The 13,294-nt window shown below is 40.2% G+C and overlaps 1 protein-coding gene and 1 long non-coding RNA gene across 2 annotated transcripts in view; one reads left to right on the top strand and one right to left on the bottom strand.

Annotated features, from left to right (window-relative positions):
* Nucleotides 1–2,755: 2,755 nt before the first annotated feature.
* LOC103106559 (uncharacterized) lies at nucleotides 2,756–10,639 on the bottom strand. Its single transcript, XR_001623146.2, has 3 exons — nucleotides 10,482–10,639; nucleotides 5,655–5,722; nucleotides 2,756–3,618 (listed from the first exon to the last, which is right to left on the bottom strand). It is a non-coding gene; the product is annotated as an uncharacterized LOC103106559 (long non-coding RNA).
* An 80-nt stretch (nucleotides 10,640–10,719) lies between these two features.
* Nucleotides 10,720–13,294, top strand: part of LOC100014668 (transmembrane protein 263-like) — a 399,095-nt gene continuing 396,520 nt past the window's right edge. Inside the window, exon 1 of the mRNA XM_007497370.2 lies at nucleotides 10,720–10,902. Coding sequence (XP_007497432.2) covers nucleotides 10,897–10,902 — 6 coding nt within the window. The 5' untranslated portion in view covers nucleotides 10,720–10,896. The remainder of the gene's footprint in view (nucleotides 10,903–13,294) is intronic.

Below are 13,294 nucleotides of genomic sequence, written 5' to 3'. Positions count from 1 at the left end.
GTTTACTGGGTTCCCAAATTTTTCTGTGGGGACCACTCTATTATATCTGAATAAAACTGATCCCATATTGTTGAGCCACCTACTTTTGTCCCCTGAGTGTCCGAAGGCAACACTTGTTCAAAGTATTATACAAAGGGCAGCTAGGTAGCACAGTGGATAGAAGTCAGGCCTGGAGTTGGGAGCATCGTGGTTGAAATTTGGCTTTAAGATACTTTTTAGGTGTGTGATCCTGGGTAAGTCACTTAATCCTAATTGCCTAGTCCTGGCTGCTCTTGTCTAAAGAGCTGAGACTAAGATAGAAGGTAAAGTTTTTTTTTTTAAAAGAAGTCTCATATAAGACTCAGCATAACACATCAAGCATTACACTTTATCAAAAGTGCTCTTACTCAGAAATATTCTTTCCAAAACCATACTCCCCTGCCTTGTTTCTAAATTTGTTCTTTGTTCCATTTTTGTATGGTATTGGTGGACTCTCTTCAACTGTCATGATCTCCCTAGGACCTGATACCTCATACAAGCCCCTATGATACCCAGTGCTCTTTGGCTCTTTCCTACCTATCATTTTCAAATGTGAGATATCGTTTTTAATATTAACTTATTTAATGAATCCCCACATCATGGCAGTTGCATTATTAGTAATACATTAACAGAGAAAATATGTGACAAAATTAAAATGCTTGCTTTGGTCCCTCGGAGATTCTTGGCCCACAGACTGAGAATTAATGATCCAATTCACCATCGTTATTTTATACAAAACAGAAATATGTGATATTAGAGTGAGATGGGATCTTTGCCCTTTGTCACCTGGACCTTACCGACTTTACCTCCCTGCCTCTGCCCCTCCCCATTTGTCTTTTTCTCTCATACCAATCACGTATTCCGAATTCTTCCTTGTCTCTTTCCCCTAGAGCATCCTACCCATATCCCATCTGTACTTTTTAATCTAATAAAAATAAAAAATTCCTATTGAAAAAAAAATACTCCTAGATAAGTAGGAGATACCTAATACATCCCAAACCTGAATAAAAATGCCCATTCACAATTAAGGGTAAACTACCTCCTAAGGCTTCTATTATATTTTTATTAATAATTTTTATTAAAATAATTTATTAATGATTTGATAAATTTAATTAATAATTTGATTGATGATTGATAATGTGATGGATAAAAATTAATAATTAATAATACATACACCTCCATATATACATATGGAGGTATGCAGATATGTGAATATGTATGTATATGTAGATATATGTGTGTTTTGGGGTGTTCAGGGAGGACTCTAGTGTCAGGGCTTGAGGAGCCCTTTCAGGACAGCCCATCCATCTTTGGTATCTACCCAACTCTCACTTATAGCTCTTTCCCTCAGTTTCGCCATTCTTCTGTAGAGATCCTTTGCAGCCCAGTCCGCTCCCACCATATAGCATCATCAGAGCCCCAAAAAGCTTCTGCCTCTGGGGGCTGACCCAGTGCTGGCTGGCTGTTGTGACTGAACAAGTTTCTGCAGTCTGGAGTGAGGATCCCCACAGATCTAGAGAGAGGGAAGGGAGTTCAGGGTAAAGGGTCAGGCTTTGATGTGAGTCTATCTTGGGTCCTTGGGTTCTTTGGCAATCCCATGTATCGGATCTTTGTGTCAGCTAGGGTGGCCTCCATGCCAGTAGCATGAGAAGTAGGGGAGGGATATTAAATGAGCTCAGGGTGAGCATTGGTTCATGTATTCTTTTGACATTTTTGTTTTAACCTTTTGGATGGTAGGTGTCCTAGACCATCTTTTCTCAGGGATAAGCGGTCTCATCATTGAGATTTTTCTCTCTTTTTCTTCTTGTTTTTATTTTTTATTTTTAAATATTCTGGCTCTTTGGGAGATGGGATACTGGGAGATATTTTGATGATGGTAAAAAGCAAAAATGTTTTTAGAGATCTGTATTCTAGTCATCGGTCCCTTCTACCCACTAAGCCTCAGTGAAATATATGAATTCCAATGTGTCTCTTTGCCCTGTCATTATTTTTAGATGAGGAGATAAAGTTCAAAGACCTTATTTAACTTGCTGGAGGTACCACAGATAGCAAGTGGTATAGTTGGAATTTGAACCTCAATTTAACCCCAAATCTTGTGTTCTTTATACCATAACATGGTATTTGGTTATTGTTAGATGAGATGTCTCATCCAAATTCCAATTTATAAAGCTTCATTTTGCCTGTTTCCTATCCTGAAAGAAGCAAAAATTACCTTTCTTAGGCTGAGTTAACAACACTTTTATTGTTAATGTTGTTGTCGATTCCCATACTGAGAACTCTCAATGATAACAAATCAAATAACTGCATTTGGAGATTGCCTATAACCAATGAATCTCCCTTTACTGCCTCTTCATTTTCTTTGCCCTTTTCTCTATGCATTGGAAAATAAGAGGGCTATTAATGGTCTTAACTTAGAAGAAATGATAAATAAAATTATAACCAGGGGGTAGGCAGCTGTCTAGGACAAAACCTCTAGAGGGGTAAAGGGGTACAATGGTATATTCTTTTTCACATAATTTAGTAATATAGTCAGTTATTATTTTAAAAAAAAAAAAACCTTTACCCTCCATCTTAGAATCAATACTATGTATTTATTCCAAGGCAGAAGAGTGGTAAGTGGGGATTAAGTGACTTGCCCAGGGTCACATAGCTAGGAAATGTCTGAGGCCAGATTTGAACCCAAGACATCTCATCTCCAGGTCTGACTCAATCCACTGTGTCACCAAGCTGCCCCCTAGTCAGTTATTTTTAATGTCATGTCCTGTATTATACAGGTGAATAATTTTTATCCCCTGCATGCCCCCACAAGGTTTTCATAAGGAAAGTATTTTATAATCTTTATCAATGTGAGTTATTATTACATTTTTGTCAAGTCCAATATATAATAATAAAGGCTCCACTTCTAACTCAAGGAGTATGATGCTCAAGCCTTGTCTCGGGGGTACAAATGTCCTTTTGATTGAGCTCTAGCTGATGCAAAGAGTTGGTGAAGGATGAGTTAATAAAGCAAGAATTTTCTACCTTGGTTTTGCAACAATTTGCCCTGTTTCCAGATGTCTCAAGGGGTATTGTGAAATGTTAAAATCCTGAGGGAGAAAGAAGAGCATCTTGGAAATCACTGCAGTAGGAGGCAACATGTCAGCAGCTAATTGAGCTATCGACACAGTGAGAGCAGTACAGCTCATGTGGTGTGTCACAGAAATGGCAAAGTAGAGCATTTTGAACTTCTAAAGTAGACCTTAGTGAGGCTTTGTTCAAATCGTAGGTCATTCTTTGCAGGGGAAAATGAGAGGAGCTCTAAAAAGTGGCCTTTTCCAAAGGACACGATGAAGTCTGCTGGGTGAAACCTCTTGTTAAATCGTAAAACAATTTTCTTTGCCAGAAATGTGTCTGTAACAAATGACCTGCGGAATAGCATTAGATCACCAAAAAGTGGAAATCTGCACAGCTTCACTCAAGGAGGATTCTTTGATATTATCCTATGCCCTAAATCTAAGAGTTTTTCTTTCAAACATTTATTTTTGAAGTTCCTTCGGAGATCAAACAGGAGATTAGGTACAGTGCCCTTTCACAGCAAAACCGTTGCTCCTCTTATCAAGCCTATAAAAAGGGAGAGACAGTCACTAACATAAAAATTGGGCACTGGGGACCAACATTCTTTGTTCTAGCCGATATAGCCAGGCTGCTTTCAACCAGACCTTTCTTCTTTTCTACATATGAACCCATTAAGTGCTCCTCACTTGTCTTTTCCAGTAGGGATTGGGGGCAGGACTCAGAGATTGGAGTTTAGATGGACCCCAAGAGGTGAGGGTTCTAGGATGGGAATTTGGTGAAGCAAAAGAGGCAAAGTGTGAGTTAAACAGAAGGGGAAAGGCAGGATCTGGGTAGGCTCTGGAAGTGTCAGGGACTTCAGAGCCATGGCTGTGAGGGTCATCCCACCACTGACACAGGCACTGCCCAGAAAGCACGGTTAGGTTCAGAAGGTATTGCCAAGAAGAGATCCATCATTGCCTAGGCCTTTGGTGTCTTGGGTACCTATGCTCTCAAGGCTCACACGGAAAGCAAAATGGGTACCAAGATTCCCCAGGCCTGTATGTGTTTTCCACCAAGAAGTTGCATATGACTTTTTTACTCTTCCTTTGTCTGAAATATTTCCCCAATCACAGTGTAAAAGACATTCTAACACCAGTCCAGAGGTTCATAATATCCCCTAAGTTTATGTATACTACCCCACAGCAAGTCTTAGAATATGCTCCCTTCCTGCTCTGCAGATCAAATGCCCTAACTCCTGATTGTGGAAAGAGAAAAAAAAGGGAGGGGTGCATAAGGTTATAGGGGTTAGCCCTGGGCGAGACTTTAGGAATCAAATAATACAATCTTTTTTATTTTACAGTTCTTGAAACAAGGCCAGAAGTTAACAAAGTGCTCCATTATACCACTTTGATTACTTGTATCTGTCTACATATAGGGTTCCCAACTGCCTTACTCCTAGGAGATCTTCAAAGATAGGAAATGTAAACGTTTTGTTTCAATATCCTCACACCTACAGCTTGTCTTGAAACTTAATAGATATTTAGTGAATTAAGTGACTTAAATTATTTGATTTAATTAATGATTAAATGTCATAGAATGACAAAATCATAGAATTTGAGAGTTGGGAAAAGATCCAGTGCTCAAAGGAATCCTGATGGTAATAGTCTTGATGAGGGGTTTATCTGGCCCTTGCCTGAAGGTCTCCAAGTAGTAAGGAACCGTCACCTCTTGAAGTAAGCCACTGACATTTTATAACAGCCTTAATGTTACCAAGTTTATCCTGATCTTGAGCCTAAACTTGCCTTTTTGATTTTGGGACCAGAAATAACAAAGGTGAATCCTTCTTCCACTTGACAGACTTTCAAATACTTGAAAATAGCTCTTATGTCCTCCACTCCCTGAATCTTCTCTTCTCCAGACTAAACACCTTACAGTTCCTTCAATTCACCCTTATATATAATGGACTGGAGGCCCTTCATTAGCATGAAGAAGATTTACTGAACATTCTCCAATTGATCAATATTCTTCTTATAGTGCCCAGAAGTGACCATAATACTCCAGAAGATGTCTTAAAAGGATGGTCACTTCCTTATTGCTGTAAGCTCTGCCTCTCCTCAGGCTTCCCAAGCTTTTTTGGTTGCCATATTACATTGGTGACTTGTATCAAGCTATGAAATCACAATGCCCTTCTTCAGAACAACTGTCTACCCATGATTTCCCCAAAATACATTTATTTGTGAAGTTGATTTTTTTGTCTTTATCTCTACTGAATTTCATTTCATTAGATTTAGCTCAAGCACTAGTCTATCCAGATCCTTTTAGATCCTGCTTCTGTCATCTAGGGACTTAGCTATCTCACCCAGCTGTGTATTATCTCTGCAAATCTGTTCTTTTTTCAAATCATTAATATGAATATTAAACAGCACAGAGCCAAGTAAATCCCTTGAGCACTCCACTGAAGACCTCCTGCCAGGCTGGCTCTGAACCATGACCAGTGCTTCATTGAGTCTAATCATCCAACCAATTCTAATCAATCTAATTATATTATTGTCTAATCCATTTCATTCCATCTTCTCCAAATGCATAGCATATAAAATACTTACTTTGTCAAAAATGTTGACAAAATCCAGGTAAACTATATTAATAGTATTCTCCTCATCCACCAGTTTACCTATCAAAAAAAAAGGAAGGTTGGTGGCATGTTCTGTTATTGATGAAAGCAGGCTTGTTCTTCATAATTACCTTACTAGATCTTCACCAACCAGGTGTTTAATGATCTTTTCTAGAACTTTCCGAGTAATCCAAGTCAAGCTCACTAGCCTATAAATTTGAAGAAGATGCTCTCTTCCATCTTTCTGAAAATAGGAGAACAATCTCTAATCTCCAATCTTGTGGGACCTTTCTGAATTTCCATCTTCAAATATAATGGACAATGACTCAGTGGTCACATTATTCAATTCTTTCAGGAACTAAGGATGTATTGCAAGAGGGCCAGGCAATGAATTCATCAAGGACAACAAAATGTTCTCTAGTGATCTCTTTGCTTATCTTGGGTTTCCAGTCCCTATTGAATCTGTCTTTTGGTCTATTTCCAGTGTAAAGGTCATTTTCCTTTTCAAAGAAAACAGAAACAAAATTAAAAATGGGCAGCTCTGTCCTTTCTTTGTGATCATTTATCATTGTCCCACCAACAGAAGCAAAGGTCTCACCTCTTTTCCACAGATTCCAGGCCAGGAACTGAGTCAGAAATTCTAATAGACAATAGGGTCAGAGAGCATTCTGGGCATAATGATTAGCTTGCTCAAAGGGATGTAGTTAGGAGATGGAATGATGAATTTGGGAAAAAGCAATTCAGCTGTAATGAAGACAGTGATGGGAGCCATATGTAGACTGGACATGTAGGCTGGAGTCAGATTAAGGGCTTTAAAATGTTTAAAAAACATAAATCTGGATTTTATCCTAGAAGCAACAGGGAAGAAAAAAATTCTGAATACCAACCTTTGAAATTCTTGACCATGAACTTGTACTTTAGAAGATTACTTTGGCTGCTTTTGTGGGGAATGGATGGGAGATAGAAGTTAGAATCTAGGAGTCCACTTAGGAAGTTACTAGAGGAGTCTAGTAAGGAGAGAGGTAGCAAGGGCCTGAATGAACCCAGAAGCCCTAGAAGAGATGGCTGATGCAAAATAGACCCTGCAGCTGAGATTGAGAAAATTAAATTTGGGAAGTGGGAAGTGAAGGGTAAAGAAAGAGGTTGGCATGATTGAAAGGTTGTAAAACTGAATGAATGAAAGGATCTAGTGCTATCCACAGATATTAAGGAGTTTGGAGAGCCAAGTTTAGAGGGGGAGATAATGAGTTTAGGACAACTTGGGTTTGAAATAACAATAGGGGAACTGAATGTCCAACTGGCAGTTGGTGATGTACAACTGGAACTAAGGATTGAATGTATTGATCTGAGAGAATTGAGTTCACAGGAGCAAATGAAATCCCCAAGAGAATTTAAAACAGGGATTCTTAATCTTTTTTTGTATTGTAGACCCTTTTTGGCAGACATGTAAAATCTATGGACCAATTCTCAAAATGATGTTTTAAAATGCATAAATTATAAAGTACAAAGGAAACCAGTTATATTGAAATAGTTATAATATTGAGAAAAACAAATTAACAGATGCCCCAGAAATCTGTGGACCCAGGTTAAGAAACCCTCCCTTAGAACATAGATCGGACAGGGTCCTTTGGACATCAATCAGTAGGTCAACAAGCATGTATTAATCACCTACTACATACCAGGCACTGTACTATGGATTGGGGATATAAAGGCAAAAAAACAGTTCCTGTTCTCAAGGAACTCATAATCCAATGATGCCACATTCCAACAAATACAAACAAGATAAATAAATAAGATAAAAATTAGGATTAATTGGGGATAGGCTCAGAGCGAAGCCACTAAGATAAAAAAGGAATAGGGGCCTGCAGTCAGGAGGACCTGTGTTCAAATCTGATCTCATGTACTTCTTAGCTGGACAAGTCACTTACCCCCAACTGCCTAGCCCTTGCTGCTCTTCTGTCTTAGAACTGAACTAAGAAGGTACGGGTTCTTTAAAAAGAAAAAGAAAAGAACTGAGAAGGGGCTTCTTGTAGTCCCAGTAAAGACTGGGACTTCATTGAGTCTTGAATAATGAAGGGGAAGCCAGGAAGCAGAGATAAGGAAGAAGATTCCAGGACAATCAGTGAAAATGCTTAGAAATGGGAAAGGGAAGGGTCCTTTGTGAGGATCAGCAAGGAGGACAATGTGTGAGTGTGAAATCCCCTATCCTCTTTTATGATTATAATACTATTAGCCTTTATGATTATTTTAATAACAATCATTAGTCAAACAACACACTTTTCTTTATAAGAATTATAAACATTAGCTAAGAAAAATACAGTTTAGGGTGGTATCAAATCTTGTTCACAGGCATTTTGACCTTAAGCCTATAACCGAAGAGTTTCCACTAAGCCCAGCACACCCTGTTCTATGTATAACAACATTGGCCAAAGGGAGGTGGAGGGCTGCTCTTAGGTGCAAATGTTACCAGAAAGAGGTGGAGGACTGCTTTGGGGTAAAAGCTCAAGACAATCAGAAGGGAGGTAAAAGGCTGCTCTTAGGTGCAAACATCAGTCATTCAACTGCTGACTCCTAGTATTTCATAATTGTCAACAGAAAACAATGAGAACCCAACCCCTTATTGTAGAGGTCTTGGAAAAGTAAACCATAATATCAGACATGGGCTACCACCCATAGTGATTATTTTTGTACTGTACAGCTTATTCAGCTCTTGCATCATTGGTTATGACCTGCCTATGTAAAAGATTTATATATCCATTCTATTTTAATTTTAATTGTATTATTTTGTCACTGTCATAAGATTTCTTTGCACAAAAAAAAAAAAAAGGCTATCTCCTAAGGCTCAGGGTCTCTGGTCTCTGGATATATTAAGATATGATTGTAAAGAAGGGAGAAATGACAGAAATGAACAACTGATTAGATATGGTGGATGGGAGGGAAGAATTAAAAATGACACCTAGGTTGTGTGTTTGGGTGACTAGGAAGAAAAGGATGCCTTCAATGGAATAAAAAAGTTTGGAAGTGGGGATAGTTTGAAGGCAAAGATAATGAGTTCAGTTTGGGATATATTTAAGATTTCAAGGAGACATCCAGCTTGAGATATCTAATAAAAAGTTGGAAACATAAGATGGAAGTCAGGAGAGAGAGGTTAGAACTGGACAAACAGATTTGAGAATTATCAGCATAGAGATGGTAATTGAATCTTGGGGACCTGATGAGGTCCTCAGGTTAAAGAGTATAGGAGAAGACAGAGCGCTGGATAACACCCACCACTAATGGGCATGACCTGGATGAAGCTCCAACAAAGCAGTCTGAGGAGTGATCCAATAGGAAGGAGTACCAAGAGAGTCAAAGGTTGCAGAGAGGTCAAGAAAGATGAGGATTGAGAAAAGTTAAAAGTAAACTGGATCTTAAAGGTCAAGTCCAACAGAGTCACTCACTGGTTTTCTAGAGAATAAAGTTCAACTCCTTGCTATTTTTTTCCCTGAATTACTTCTGGCATCGGATTAACCTTCTCAGACCTCCTTTCAGTGTCTGTTCAGTCTCAGCCAACTCTTTGTGACTCCATTTGGGATTTTCTTTGCAAAGATCCTTGAGTGGTTTGCCATTGCCTTTTCCAGCTCATTTTACAGATGAAAAATCTGAGGCAAACAGGATCAAATAACTTGCCTAGGGTCACATAGTTAGTGTCTGAGACCTTAGTAAAACTCATGAAGACGCATCTTCCTGACTTCAGCTGTAGTACTTTATCCACTACCCCATCTAGCTGCTCTTACAGTGTCTACAGAATCCATTTTACTTTCCCTCATCAGTCCCTTTTGCCCCTTCATGAAGAACACAGCAAACAACCAGAAGCCTGTTTTTATTTCTGTACTTGCAGAAAGCTAAGAATGGTTTTTACATTTTAAAATGAAATTTAATTATACTTTTTTTTTAATCCTTACCTTCCATCTTGGAATCAATACTGTGTATTGGTTCCAATGCAGAAGAGTAGTAAGGGCTAGGTAATGGGGGTTAAGTGACTTGCCCTGGGTCACACAGCTAGGAAGTATCTGAGGCCAAATCTGAACTAGGACCTCCGGTCTCTAGACCTGGCTCCCAATCCACTGAGCTACCTAGATGTCCCCTATATTTTAAAATATAAAAAATATTCCTACCTCGAGAACTATACCAAAAAAGTAAATAAATAAAAAGGCTTATGCCCCTGTTTTGACTACTCTTGTTCACTTGTGATTACTCAAGGAAGAAGATATCCAAATAAATGAAAAAAAGCAAGTAACAACAATTTGAGATCAGGAATTAGATTTTGCTCCTCTGAATACCCAGTGCTTACCATGGTGCTGGCATGTAGTGGAAACTTAATAAATGCTAATTAATGCCAATCTGAACCATAGACTTGAGTTTGAGCTGTTCCTGGGACACTTACTGTGTGACTTGAAGCAAACTTAACCTCTCCCTTCCTCAGTTTTCTTATACGTAAAATCAGGATAACATTGGCATCTATTTCACAGGGTTGTTGCAAGGATCAAATATCTTTCCACCCACCCACCATCTATCTATATCAATATATCAATTATCTGTGTCTATCTACAGTTCTTCCCATCTATTCATGTATTTATCTGGCCATCTATCTATCATTCATTCATATATTTATCCATCCATCCATCTATCCATCTACTAATAATATTATCCATCCATCATCTATACATCTATTCATGTATTTATCTATTTCTCTATCCATCTAACCATCCATCTATGGATTTATTTTTTAAGTTTTCAAACCTTAAAGTTCTCCATAAATGTTAGCTGGTATTATTACCATTATTAATGTAGCTATTATTATTATTAACTTCATTATTAGTCTTTTCCCTGTGAGCATTCCACCCAGTCTATATATAAACTGGCCAGAGATGGAAATAACTTTCCCAAGATCCAAATAGGTGCCCCGCCCCCGCCCGGGGCTGCTGGGAGGCAATGGTCACCGGTCCAGAGGAGATCTAGGGAACTACCGAGCCTGCGCGTCCCCGGGGGCAACTTCCGCTTCCGCCCCGCTCAACGTAATTTCCGTTTCCCCGCCTCCGGTCTCTTTCCGCTGGAACCTAGGGGGTGCGAGGGAGGAGCGGAGCTGGGGAAGCGCCACCAGCCCTCGGGCCCCGCCCCAGCCCCAGCCCGGCCCAGCCTGGCCCAGCCAACCCTCCCCTGTCTGCGCGGCGACCCCGCCCCGAGCGCCCAGTATGAAAGTGAGTGTGGGAGGGAGGCTGCCCGGCCGGGGCCGGGAGGGGGTGGGGGTGGGGGAGGGGAAGAGGGAAGTGGGGGGAAGGAGGGGCCTTAACCAAGGCTCAGAACTCGCCCGTCCCCCTGGGGCTTGGAGGTCTGAACTTCACAAATGCTTCCACTAGAGATTTCCTATTCCAGAAGTGAATCTGGAGAAGGAACCTAATGGAAAAGAAAGGCAAAGCCCAGGGGGAGGGAGGTCGTAGAAAAGAGAGTGGGGGAGAGCACATAGAGGTTCAGAACCTTAGAACCAGTATGTCAAATCCGGGAGAGCAGACGACAGCAGGGCTGGAAGGGACCTGAGAAAACCAAACATAGGGCGGTAAGAGATCTTGTAACAGAACACTGGACCTGGGAGATGGTGGAGCTGCAGAAGGTGGAATATCGCAGCAAGAAGGGACTGAAACTGAAAGATCTTTAGACAGAGGATAGAGGGTTGGAGTTGAAAGGAACCGTAGAGGTGGGAAAGGCGGGACTTAACTGGTACAGATACAAATTACGAGAACTGAAAGGGCTCTTAGAAGGAATGTTAGACAAAGAACATAGACTGTCAAGAGTTTGAGGAGGATTGAGAACATAGACTACCAAGTTCAAAGATACCTTAAAACATCTGAGAAAAGTTTAGAGCTGAAAGGAGCCTTAGAATGGAGGATGAGAGCGGTTAGGATGAGACCTTAGAACAGGGAATATACAGTATCAAACCTGGAAGGGCCTCGGAAAATAAATCAATGCCAGAGTTAATAGTGATCTTAACTATAGAACAAAGAATGTCAGAGACTGAAAAATATCTTAGAACACAGATTGTAATGTTAGAAGGAACCCTAGAATGTAGAATATCAGAGCTGGGAAAGACAGGGAATGTCTGAGCCAAAACACAAAATGTCAAAACTGGGAGAGATTGTAGGGAGTATCTCACGCAGATCTTTTTTTTTTTTCCACAGATAGGGAAAACTAAGGCCCAGAATAAAGGACAAATGACTTTTTTAGGACCACAAAAGTAGTGCATGTGCATATCTAGAATTCCAACTCAGATCCTTTCCTTTCAAACCTAGTCCTCATGCTACTACACAAGGATTGCTTCAGGAGGAATATTACATCAAAACCGTTTACCTCCTTACCTGCCACAGACTCCATTGGAACATAATAATTTTCAGAGAATTTAATTGTTATGAAGTTGGTCAGGTGCTTGTAAATCAAACAGCCCATAAAATCTCAGTCAGATAGGACTCTAGTGATCCACTCGAATTCTTACCATAAGTAGGTGGCTTCTGTGTGACATTCTCAGGAAATGGCCACCCAGCTTGTCTTTGAAGACCTCATTAATGGTCATTGTTATGAAGAGGCAGTAGTTCTGGATTTGGAATCTGGAGACCCTGGGACCTTAGAGACTCCAGGCCTAGACCACAAAAGCTTTGTTACTGGGGACAAGTTGCTTCTCCCTGGTCCCTTGCTTTTTGACTCTAGATACATATCACATGATAGAAGGTAAGAGGAATGAGGAATAGGAAATGGAGAGAAAGGAGGAAGAGAGAATGAGAGAGAGAGAGAAGAGGATTTCAGTGGGAAAGTGGATGATTCAGAAGGTGAGGTGAGGAGGGCTGACTATGGTAAAGAGATAATCCCTTCTCTCCAACCACTGACCACGACTTTGTTGACAGAAGTTCTTGGACCCATGGACTAAGAGATGCCTGTGGGGATAGAAGATATAGGAGTGTCTAAGAGGGAACAGAGGAGTCTTGAAGTATCTAATTAATAAGAATTGTGAGCACCTGAGTCTGTATAGTAACCACCAAGAAAGATAAAGGGAGAAAGAATTCAGTGTTCTCCCCAGTAATGTTATCGTCTCGCTCCAAGCACTGTGCCTCTGATGTTAAAACATGGTCCTGGGTCCAAATATCACATGTATACTGTCAGCAAAGTTTCTTCCCCCTAGGTCTGTAACTGTTTCTCCAGAGAACAATGATAGCAGGTTGAAGTGCTCCAACACTTCTTTTTGGAGGTGTTCTTCCCATCTGAATTGAAATAGCAGAGAACTGGAGATGTCAAGAGAACAGTTAGTCACTGTGAAATGTGCCCAATAAACAAGGTCTAACACACAGCTCTCTGGGAAAAAAAAACAATGTCTTTACTGGGAGTCTTTGGGTATGTCTTGCGCACACGAGACACTTGAAGCTAGGGCCACAGGCATTATTGTGGGACACAGTAACACTTTTATCAGACACATGGGACAAATAGTCTGAGCAGTCACCATTATCTCCTGAAGAACTCTTTCACAAAGTTGTAGAATCTCAGAACTTCTGAGGAAAGGACCTCATTGGTCCTTGTCATCAATGTAACAACAATAATGTGTGTACATAT

Source organism: Monodelphis domestica, chromosome 6 (genome assembly GCF_027887165.1).
Source record: "Monodelphis domestica isolate mMonDom1 chromosome 6, mMonDom1.pri, whole genome shotgun sequence".
Lineage (NCBI taxonomy): Eukaryota > Metazoa > Chordata > Mammalia > Didelphimorphia > Didelphidae > Monodelphis > Monodelphis domestica.
The sequence above is the reverse complement of the archived record's forward strand: the minus strand, read 5'-3'. Positions and strand labels throughout refer to the sequence as shown.